This window comes from Arctopsyche grandis, chromosome 4 (genome assembly GCF_051622035.1).
Source record: "Arctopsyche grandis isolate Sample6627 chromosome 4, ASM5162203v2, whole genome shotgun sequence".
NCBI classification, from domain to species: Eukaryota; Metazoa; Arthropoda; class Insecta; order Trichoptera; family Hydropsychidae; genus Arctopsyche; species Arctopsyche grandis.
In genome coordinates, this window is record NC_135358.1 from 33051403 (window position 1) to 33063932 (window position 12530).

Consider the following 12530-nt stretch of genomic DNA (forward strand, 5'->3'; position numbering starts at 1 on the left):
ATGTCGAATCAAAACGATTATTATAGTACGGCGAGCGTCATCTCAAACAGACACATACACAGACGCACAGAATAGCGTTATTATATAATTTTTTCTATTTAGTCAAATTTTTGAGACAAAGACAAGTTAAAATAGGATGAACTAGGGTTATGTAGACTTTTACTAAAAAACAAATTTTAAGGAAGCTGAAAGTAAAAAATGTCATGTATTAAGTTTGTTTTTCATTTTAAAACATTTATCAGCTAAACATACTTAGCTATATGGCCAAAACTTAACAGGGACTTTTTTCAGCAAGGACACAAAATCGTCAACAATAAAAATGTTGATGGGATTTCACTTGATAATATTCCTAGCAAATGATATAATCATAATATTCCTAGAATATGTATTATTTTGAAACATATTTATTCTTCAAATTAAGATAAATAAATATAAATCAATTCGTTATCAGTGGGTCCAAATTTTTAATTTTAAAATTTGTCTTACTTTGGAATTGTTGAAGTTAAATATGCATATTTTTTAGTGCTGTTAATACTACGAGTATACATACATAAATATAATATGAAAAAATAAAATGTAAATTAAGAATGTAATAAAATGTACAGTAAGAAATTAAATATAGCGCGACCCACAGTTTATAGCGCAACCCTTAAGCCGAAGAGAACAATGCCTCGACCTTCGCAACCCTTATTCGTATTCAACAGGTAGGAGTAAACAGGTTTTCACTGTCCAATGAATAGAAATGGTCAAACAATGAAAGGGGTCGGTTATCTATTGAAGGGGTCACGTAGACTTCACCCCATGAAGAATACGGTTCAACCCCATTGAAAGTGGGTGAGCGCAAATGCAATACTTACTCGTTGCATCATTACTGCAATAAAACCGGTCACTCCGGTTTTTTGCAAGGAAGTGTCCTTTCGACGGACACCCCTGCGATTCGCGCCAGAGCAATTGCACCCCTAGCGCGTAGGTTCGAGGGGCCACTTTCGCTCGATCGGGGGTGCTTCTCACGGTGTCTATTGAAAAATAGCCAAGAGTGGTCTGTCCAGTTTTGAACCGATGGGAAAGCGGAAGGGTTAACTTTTAAGTCCCTAGACAAGGTATGCAGGCAAGTGATGACCTCAAAGGAAAGCCAGTACCCCAGAAATCAGATAATGGAGACAATAAAGTGCCACATTCTAACTGCATAATGGCCTTTTGTCCGTTTCGAAGGGACATTGGACAATTTTCAACGAATTTTTAAGGAACAGTAAGTGGTAGAAGGGGTTGAATCGTCTTCGCCAGCGGGTTAAACTAGTTCCTTGACACAATCGTTTCGAGCTTTGCACTGGCAACTTCTTCAGACCACTTCCTGAAAAGGCGAAAGAAAGTAAAAGGTCAGTGTTTTAATACAGAGTTCCTTATATTTTTTTTTTCAGTTGGTATACAAATTGTTTTAGTTTACACTCTGCATTTTTCAAAAGAAATCAAAACCAAAATATACATTTTTTTGTTATTTTACAATACAGTTCGAATAAAAAGCGTGACTTCTGTTTAAAACTTCTCAAATGCTTTGTTCGCTGACAAATTAACGTGTTGTGGCAAATTAAAATAAAACTTTTGTTCGTAATGATCGATGAGATGATTGATTCATGGTGGTCGAATTTAACTTCTGGTGGTTTCTTCTTTTAGTTTCAGTTGCAGACATTTCACTCGTTTTCTATTTTTTTGTAAGATTTTTAAAGTTGATTTTTCATTTTTTTTACTATTTTTCAATTATTTTTTATATCCCGCGAATTCTCAAACTATTTGCGTTGCATTCGAAGAATGCCCAACTTTTGATGTTCCTTCTTCAGTCTTTATTTCTGGTCTTTTATGGCGTAGTTCTTGGTTTATTCTGGTTCATTGAGACGAAGACGTGCAAAATCTTCGAAGACAATGTTGTCCTCATCTTCGTTGGTGTACAATGAGTTTTCGTAACGATGACGTTCAATGGATTGCATCTTCTTCATGGCATTAACGCGTTGACGTTCAATGGTGCCTATTCAAAACAATCACAATAAGTAATCATATACAAATTTAAAAATCTATCATTTCAAGAATGGTTATAACCTGGTGCTGGATGCAACAGTTTGAAGGGCACATCTGTGACCAATTCTCCTCCCAAAGTACCGCAGTTCAACTTAACTCGAACTGAGTACGATATGACGATACCAATTGCATCCGTAGTGCACTTTCCTTCAGCTACCAAAGTAGAGCTAGCCAAATTGACATCATCTTCCTTCAAGTGGCCATCGAGAGCAACGCCTGAAAATAAACAATCGATTAACTTCAATACTCCAATTTACGCCAAAATGAGTTGTATAGTTGTACTCACCTCGAGAGTCCTTGTTGGTGCGAGCTAGAGGCACCATGTAGAATGTTTTGGAAAGGCTAGCTCCTGGTGTGATGGGGCAGCCCTCCCTGCTCTCTAGGGATGCAACGTGTCTGCTGAATTGCGAGTTGATCATGGTAATCTCACAGTGTTGGATCACATAGCACTTGATGCCACGCACTGATTTCCTGGAGTTGTTGGAGATGATAATGTTGGCGGCAATCTTTTCACCATGATAGTAGGTCTCGCGGTCCAAAGTAACTTCCAAATTGATCTTGCCATTGCTGAAAGTGAAGCCCTTGCTTACCAAGGAGCTGGGTAGACGACGGCCACGAGTGGCTGGTGCGTATTGCAACTGAAATTTATCATAACACCAATGTAATCAACTCATTTGCCAGCTTTTTATAAGACCAAACTGATTAAAATCCATTTTATAAACCTTCTTTATAGCTAGAGTGACCGAGCTTCGTTTGTGTCCTTTGTCATCTTCATTGTCTGCCACGTACGTCCTGACGCTGTACTCCACTCCAAGAGGCTTTCCCTGATCATCATCACCAGGTTGGAGTGTGATCTAAAACAGCAAAAATTAGTTTTACTCGAAAACAAAAGGTGAGTGACTCTATTTGTACTGGTATTTGCCAAGAATACTACTGACTGAGCTGGGTGACATGTCCGGGAAGTTGAAAGTGAACGGGAACGCGTTAGGTCCCAACTTCTTCAGCAGTTTTTCTTGGATTGGCGTCAATTCCATCTTGTTGTTCACCATCGGCACTACTTGTTCGTGGTTTAAAACCATTTCCTTTGAAAACTTGAGGCCCATGACTTCATCTTCTTCGCGACCATATCGGTAGGTTGTTACGAGCTGTAAAAAGACGTATGTATATTATGCACTACGATCTTCGACGAAGCAAAGCCACACGTTTGGTATATGTACTCGTCGTTTCATACCTGACTGTAGATTTTTCTTCCTTTGAGATAATCACTGTCGACGACTATAATTCCGTCGACGGGATCACAGAAGTCCAGATGGTCGACAAAGTCCCTCTTCCCGAGATAGACGGTGACTTTTCCATTGGGTGTTGTCTTCTTGAAGACCTTGACGGCCACGATGAACACTAGGCCCAATAGAGAAATCATCTCGGTTGTTTTGGGTTTCTGTGAGATCACAACTTAGAGCGAGCGTCCGCTGGTTTCACTGGTGGAGTCTATCCACCAGAAGTGTCCTCAAATACCGAGCATTTGGTTTTTATACTACTGTGGCATTTGTGAGGATTCGCATTATCGATCCGTAATGGGATCAGGCAGAATCTAAACAAGATTACATACGGGCGACGTGTCATCATCCGACGAAAATAAACATCGGTTATTGATTCGTTCTTCCTTCACCCCACACCCAATCCCCACCCCCATCCTCCCAATAACCATTCTGAAGCTCATGACACATGGGGGTGACACCCCTTCACCCGGGCATGCGTTATTCCGCATGTGCACGTCACACCTTCATAGTTAAATATATGTATATTCACGATATAATATATACATACGTCAGTTCTATTGAATTTACCATTCTTACCTACCTATTGGTTGTCTTACAACATTTAAAACTATTTTTCAAAACAATAAATAGTAAATCGTTTGAAAAAAAAACATGCGGCTTAAATCGCAACATAGATCTACATAAATATGTTGCAATTTTAGAATGTTTCAAAAAGTGCAATGGAAGATTCAATCGACGCATCCTGTTCAATGTTTCTCCAACTGTTTCGAAAGTACACTACAATATATGGACAGTTTTTTTTATTATTATATTACAATATATGGACAGTTTTTTTTATTATTATATTACAATATTAGAGACGTTTATTTCGCCAGTCATTTAGTCATTTCAGTGGCCGTATTAATATTGATATATTGAAGGCTTGAGGAGTGGATGTCAGTCATTCAGTCAAACAGCTATTTTTATACAATTTTGTAAAATAATATAGTCAATTGAAGAAAAATCAATAATAGTCAATGTTCAAATGTATGATTTACCACATTTTCCCTGTAGAATTGAGTAACGTTTCGACAACGTGGTGGAATTTAATGACATATTTAGCCTCAATGGGTCCGAATTACTAAAGAACCTATGTATATTGTAAGAATTTATCATTATTTGGAATTCTGATAAAAAAATTGTCAGCCGAAAAAACGAAAGCAACTTGATATGAGGCTTGTAACAAAATCGTTAGTGAAGTAAGAAGAGGCTAGTAAAAATAATGATTATGAGTAAAAAGGGAATAAGAAATTGAGAACGTAACATGCAAATTTATTCATGCTCTTTGCGATGGATTTATTATAGTCATTATTAGAGGTAGGACCGGAAGCGCGCCGTCTATTGTTCCATTATTGTAAATGCTTTGTAAAAAAGGTTCGGCAAACCTTTAACAATGCATTTACAACATGTGAACAATAAACAGCGCGCTCTGGGTCCGCTCTTTAGTCATTATACCATAAAATTGGATAGTACTGCAATGTTTAATTATTTTAGTTTACTTTTTTTATCATTTTCATACCTTTTTCCATTACACTCTATAATATTATAGTATACTAGTGTTGTACCCGATGAAATATCATCGCATGGGTGTTGGCATATTAAGTTATTAAATAAAAAAAAATTAAAAGAAATGTGTCGGACCTGTGTTCAATCCCCACGCGGTCGATTTTTTTCAAATACCTTTTAAATATATTTATGTTTAATTGTTTAATATGAAAAAAAATGGTAAAAACTACCTACCTACATATATAAACAATATAAAATACCAATAGAAAAATTAATTAATTAAATAAATTTTCAATAGATGGCGCTAAATGCTCAGAGACTAATTTTCCTAGAGGATATATTGGTAGCAAACAGTATTTATTAAGTTTTTATATTCGTACATTTTGTTGACAGTGTACATATTTATGTCGAATCGAAGCGACTATTATAGTACGGCGAGCGTTATCGCAGATACACAGATACACACCAAAGACACACAGAATAGCGATATTATATATATGATTACATTAGAATACTTTTGATCTTAGTGAAAAATAAAATTTTTAATTGTTCTTCTTATTCTATAAATTTTCAAATGAAAAATGTTTCATTTTACTGCAGTATATTTGATTTGATTTTAATAAGAATTCATCTTGGAAAAGTCCAAAAATAACAATACTTTAATTTCCATTGCTTTTTTAAATTAGTATTTATGTCAAATTAACTATGATAAAAACGAGATTAGATAATATGTATTTGAAAGAATGTAAATGTGGCGCGTAACAAATGTTGGGAGTGTGCGTGACGTCAGTTTGCGCAATCCGTTCGCTCAATATGTGGTGGCGGACTTCAAACCGGATGACAGCCGGTCTGCTCTGGACGGGCCTTAATCCGCTGGATTAAATCCACATCCTCAAACCAGTACTCGACGCCCGATTACCAAACCATGCCTAACTACCACTGAAACGTCAGGTAAACCTATCGACACGTTCCATTTCCCCACTTTGACACATCGAGCATTTTCCATCAACTGTCAAAACGCCACAAGGAAAATTGTATCAACTGTCAAAGTTGGCATCGCTGTTCGGAAAATGGATCATATTCATAGATGATAAAAAATATATTGTTTTCTACAATTTTGTTTTTTTTTTTATTTACATACATTTATTTTTCAATTCCGCAAATTTTGGAATAAATTTGATATATTTTCTGATATATGTAATTACAATATATGTCATGTTATATTGACAAATTTAATCCAAATTAAAATCACACTCTTTTACATATATTTTATATCAAAGGTTGAACAATGCCATGGCTTTGGCATGGCATGGCATTATACAAAGAAAATACTGCAGTGCTATTTAAAATTGATAAACAATTAATATAATTGATTTATAAATATGCGTTCAAACCAGGAAATTTTCTTTGTTTTCCTTCGGATTTTCTACTCTATCACAATCTACCATATATTCAAAAACATCGAAAAATTCACATTTTTAAACCTGCCTTTTATTACAATGCTCCAAAAATTGCCATTTCATCTTAATTAGTATATATTTCAAGACATCACCGTTTGCACATTGATGTTGTATTGTATTAAATAGTTGAATCATAAATTTACATTATTATTGATTTTTGATTTTTAAATGCTTTTTATTACTACGAAATTATGTTCACAATATGTACATCTTATATCTATTTTAATAGCTACTGATCTACTGATCATTTTCTATTTTACAATTTAATTTAATTTGGTTAGTTATCATAGTATTATATTATTCTAATGTTAATCTACAGCATAATAGGAAAAAGAGCTCAAAAACCTATTTACAATCCTTATAATGCTCATAATACACCTAATAGATAATATTAATTAAAGACTCTCTAAAGTCGATGACCTAAAGCAGATTGTGTTTAGGTAATCTGTGTGTTATACCTGAAGGGTATAGACATATTGTTGTAATCACCGAGACTCTTCACAGGTGTTTTAGTATGGTTATTAGTGATTCTGTCATAGAATCTTCTGGTTAGTTTGTTAGTAATGTCTGTAACAAACATTATTATTAACATTATACAATACATCTGAAAGCAATGAATTATTCCCATTCTTAAATCTATCATCGGTTTCTACGGTATCGGGACATGTACCCCCTGGACACATACACTTGGACGTATACCACCAGTCAAAACCCCCCTGAACATTAACCCCCATGCAAAAAACCCCTGTCATGGATAAAAATATTAAATAAATATACCAATTTATTTCAATCAAAAAAATACAATTCGGATAATACTTCAAAAGCACCGAAAATTTCATCTATCGGAACAAATCCGAGAGCTGGTATCATTCTTAATTTCATTGCAAAATCGGAATCTTCTTGGTAAAGTCGTTGCATCCCATTCTCTATAATTTTCCGATAGATGTTTTGACTTAGATGAAAGAATCATCCTTTAATTTCGCAGTCTCAGAAACTTCTTTTTCATCTGTGCCAATTCAAAGTCAACCATGATGCTGGTTGGACTCTTTAGTCTTTTGTTTTGTAGTAAAACATAAAGACAAGGAATGGCTCGGTCACGAATAAGTGCATTAATAGTGTATAGTTGAAAAGTAATGTACGAGCTGTTTTGAAAGTCCCATCCGAGAACCAGTGCGATGTTGTTTCTAACAGTCGGAGACTGTCACGTGTTCCAAAGATTAATCATTTATTACTATTTTTAAATAATTTTCATTCATGGCGGGGGTTATTGCTCAGGGGTTTTATTGCATGGGGGTTTAATTTCCAGTGGAGTTTTTGAACGGTGGTGTGTGTCCAGGGGATATGTGTCCACGAACCGTTTCTACTTTGAATATCTATGGTCCCATGCAATATTAAACCAGCATTCTTAATACTTGTACTGTCTTATTAGATCATAAATACTCCAGTGTATCAAATGTGGGGAAAGCTCAAGTTTCTGTCTCGTTGCTTAACATACCCATACGTATTACTAATTCTAATTTTATAACTTATATATCATGTTTCACAATTATTATGTAGAATATGAACGTCATGGCTTAGTACCGAAGTCTTAATAATATCGATAAGACGACTCGCACATGACCTCATGCACTGTTGACGTCAAATCAATTGATTTTTATACATGTACTATACAAAGCTATATTGAATTGTGAATTTTTACTGACATTTCCAGCACATAATTGAAATCAAAATGCCCACATTCTTAACACCAAATCGACACGGATACAGTGTGAGATTCTCTCCATTCAATCCGGATAGATTAGTGGTCGCCACCAGTCAATACTATGGATTAGCAGGCGGTGGAACTCTATTCCTTCTGGAGTTGTCTCCAGACGGAGCCGGCGTGGTCGAAGTTAACACATTCCAATGGAGCGACGGCTTATTCGATGTGGTATAGTATATTAAAATCGACATTTCGACTAAATGTAGTTGTGAAATTTGTAATAAACATGCAGGTGTATATTGCAGGTTTGGTCTGAGGCTGATTGTAATACGGTAGTATCGGCGTCAGGTGATGGAGGACTTCAAGTGTGGGATTTATCCAGACCGGCGATGGCTCCGTTGTCATTGCGAGAGCACAAAAAAGAAGTATATTCCGTGGATTGGTCCCGCACTAGGCAAGAACAGCACATTTTAAGTGCATCTTGGGATTGCAGTGTTAAATTAGTATGTAGTATATTTCTAAAATGATTTGAACCATCTGATATAGCTTGGATGTATATTTATTTGATTGTTCACAGTGGGATCCGAATAGACAGAGTTCGTTGAATACATATTTGGGTCATTCGCAATTAGTTTACAATGCTATGTTTTCGCCGCATATACCCAATACGTTCGCTTCTGTGTCCGGAGACGGCTATATGAAAATATGGAGTAGCATAAACACCATCAGGCCAACGATGAGTGTCAAAGCCCACGAAGCCGAGGTAAACTTTCATTGTTAATGTTATATTTGAGTTCATATCAGCACTTCAAGTAAATACACACATTGTAAGATGTATTTATAAAATTGGTTGCCCTTTCGCATTCGAAACGTATCCATAAAACGTCACGGAAACCTTATAAATTTAAGCCGGCGCTTATGTAAGTGATTTTAACGATTTTTAAATACAGGTGCTTTCGTGCGACTGGTGTAAATATGAGCAAAATATTTTGGCCACTGCCGGATCAGATGGCCTAATCAGAGGTTGGGATATTCGCAACCTGACGGCTCCCATATTTGAACTAAAAGGTATATATTTACGACTTTCTTTCGTGTTTTATGTGTAAAATTTGCTCTAAATTGTGATAAATGTTTCAAATTGTTTTTTAGGTTGTGAATACGCCGTGAGAAGAGTACAATTTTCTCCACATTCCCTCTCCGTCTTAGCAGCTGTATCATATGATTTTACTACTAGGTAAGACGGTGAATTCTTAGTTCTCAATGAGAAATCTAAATATTCACCTGGGAATTTATTATCTGTGAAAAAACTTGTTCTATTGTCATAAATCTGGTTGCCAAGGATATTTAAATATTGTTATACTTATAATGGTAGATATAGATCTATATGCAACTTCAAAATCTATCACACCATATAAAAAATACATAACAGTAATTTGATTTACCAAGGTTTTGAACCATTGTTTTTTCATATTAAACAATTAAATATAAATATTATATTTTAAAGATATTTAAGAAACCCATGCGATGATATTTCATCGGGCTTATCATATTGTATAGATAAGCCCTATAATATTTCTAAGTGATAGACATGACTAAAAATTTACAGAATTGGTGTCATATTACAATTTGTTTTATTTATTTTATCTTTAATTTATACCAGGAAGGCCTAACAAGTAACCCCAATGCGCCTTCCTGGCCAGAAACATTGTACATTTGATACAAATATTATACAAAGTACATAAATACATATCAATTAATATCCACATAGACATTTATGGTTAAATTTGTAGATTTACAGCATTTTATACAATTCTAAATTGCTGAAAACTCGAGATTTTGCGAGAAAATGGATAAGGTTGCCAATTTGTTGGAACCTTTTCAATGATAATCAGATAAATTGGTAATTATCTGATAGGAAACGATCGACCTGGAGTCACAAATCCAAGGTCTGGCCAGCAGAAACAAGTGGGATTTGAACCCCTGACCACTCTGTTCAAAGCATTATATGCTAACCACTAGTCTTTTCTGCTGATTGCAATGTCATATAACTTTATTTCAATTCCTTTATCAATTGCTTTTCCAAAACCACAGGCATAACACGGAAATATCAACGGGCATAACACTAGTTATCTATAAATTTAATCTATGTCTTTAAACCATTTTCTATAGTACTGTAATTATTGAAAAATAATTTAATATTATATCTGAAATGAATTGATGATTTACTATGAAATTATAAATAATTTGTTACAAATTTATACATAGATTTATATAATAAGGTGACCATTTTTTCCAAATTCAAAACCAATGCATTTTTTTCCAAAAACGTATTTCTAAATACTTCAATTATTTAAAACGAAGATTAAAGAATCATAGACGCACATTTATGAAAAAAATATATCATTTTCTTGAATGCTCTTATAAAATTATACACAAAATTAAAAATATAAATAGCTTAAAATTATACTAAGTGATTAGCAAACATTCAATTTCGTTTTATCAGACTATATATTGTTCATCAAAGTAAAAAAAACCTTTGGCTGGTACATTGTTCCTGATAAATGGAAACAACATTCGACTAATTTGCCAATATTTTTATAAGAGACATAATTTTCGCCGAATAATTTGTATATTCATCCATCTATTAGATAAAAATATTCTATTACATAAAAAAGTGTACTGGTTTTACCTAAAAACCAGTACTGTCCTGGTAAAATCAGTACGAATGGTCATCTTAATGTATAAAAAAAATAGATTAAGCTTTTTAAAATTATGTACATATATATTATATAATATGGCTGCTTACAAGTAAAAAAAATGAACATACATCCGTTTTATTTCAGGTTATGGGATTTCAAACAAAGTTCAGAATCCATAGAAACTATAAAACATCATTCCGAGTTCACGTACGGCTTGGACTGGAACGTTCTGAGGAAAAATCAAATCGCCGACTGCGGATGGGACTCGTTGGTACATGTCTTCTCGCCGAGATGTCTTCAAAATTTGAATTGACGAAACACGACCGGCCGCTATGCGCTTACAAAAACTGTTCTTAAGTGTACGTCTTCGTCGACTTTAAACACCGCAGAGAGATTCAAGAATAAAAGCGCCGAGTGAAATGTTTTATATTGAGCGAGACTTCCTAAATTATATTTTGTTAATCGTAAAGTATTAATGGTGCTCCCTTTTAACTTAATGTAGTATAAATGAGCCATATTTTATTCTACATGTATTGCTACGGGTCGTCGGATTGAAAATCACATGACGGTTGTATATTTATTTTACCGCAAACTATTCTAATCATGACATTTTTAATGCTAAAAAAATAACTCGGCTGTATTTCCTTTGACACAACGTCGTCATAGCCATTTTATATATACTACTGTATTTATGTTTTATATATATTATACATATTATATTATATGTAGTGGCACAAAATCCTTGGGTGCGTTATAAATTAAATTAATGGTTCCTAAACACGTGTAAATATTTTTTTTGAATAATAAAATGTAATAGAATTATACACACCACTATTATTTGTCATCGATGACACTTTTCCCGTGCATTAAAACTATCTTAGGAAGTTACCCGTTGATGTGATTGTGAAAAGGTAGTCTTTTTTATTGTATACCTAAAATGTAAAAGTCTTTTCATTGTATACCTAGAGTTTTATGTTGTGTAGTTCCAAGTCCATTTTTTTATAAACTATTTAAAAATTGTATTTATTGTTTAATATTTAATATATTTTTATTTACCAATGGATCATTTTTAGATCTAAATTATAAATATATATATGTATACTCAAAACTTCAACATATTTAAGTAGAAAATGAGAAAAATTTTATCCAATGAAATACACACAAGTTCATATTATTTATTAATTTACTGTGATGTGGCTTTTTGAATAATAATTTTTAAAAATTATACAACCATTTTTATTATTTCACCACATTTCAACTAATACATAGCAGCATAGCTCGACTAATACATAAATACATATTTATGTATCAGTATTATATTTATTTATATTTATGTATCAGCATATTTCAACTAATACATAAATACATAGCAGCATAGCTCGGTTGTTAAGCTTCTGCTTAGCGTCGTGAGGTGCCGGGTTCGATCCCAGGGCCGGGCCTCGAGTGAAAATGAATTTTTCAGAGTATGCTGCTGGTTAGACCTGGATATTTGTGACTCCAGGTTGATCGTTTCCTATCAGAGTTTGCCAATTTTCTCTGATTTCATTGTTGAAACGGTTCCCGGTAATAATCTATATATATAAAAATTAATGTCTGTGTGTGTCTCGAATAGGCTCCTAAACCACTGAACCGATTATGATGGAACTTTCAGGATTTTTTGTGTGCATGTCCGGGAAGATAACTGAAAAAAACGGGAATGGGTGTCATTGCAACGCAATAATTTCAAATGTATTCGTTACCTGCGTTTTTCCGACAAATGAGAACGGGAACTGCA

General features: G+C 34.2%; 2 protein-coding genes across 2 annotated transcripts; one reads left to right on the forward strand and one right to left on the reverse strand.

Annotated features, from left to right (window-relative positions):
- Positions 1-1783: 1783 nt before the first annotated feature.
- On the reverse strand, positions 1784-3573 carry Arr2 (arrestin 2). The gene is made up of 6 exons (XM_077429900.1): positions 3302-3573; positions 3009-3215; positions 2793-2924; positions 2357-2708; positions 2092-2286; positions 1784-2020 (listed from the first exon to the last, which is right to left on the reverse strand). Exons 1-6 carry the CDS (start codon positions 3488-3490, stop codon positions 1872-1874), a joined length of 1224 nt encoding a protein of 407 aa, XP_077286026.1. The 5' UTR covers positions 3491-3573; the 3' UTR covers positions 1784-1871.
- Positions 3574-5673: 2100 nt separating this feature from the next.
- Positions 5674-11973, forward strand: Pex7 (peroxisomal biogenesis factor 7). Its single transcript, XM_077429901.1, has 7 exons — positions 5674-5846; positions 8067-8285; positions 8363-8560; positions 8635-8820; positions 9008-9125; positions 9207-9291; positions 10901-11973. Exons 2-7 carry the CDS (start codon positions 8085-8087, stop codon positions 11067-11069), a joined length of 957 nt encoding a protein of 318 aa, XP_077286027.1. The 5' UTR covers positions 5674-5846; positions 8067-8084; the 3' UTR covers positions 11070-11973.
- Positions 11974-12530: the final 557 nt, after the last annotated feature.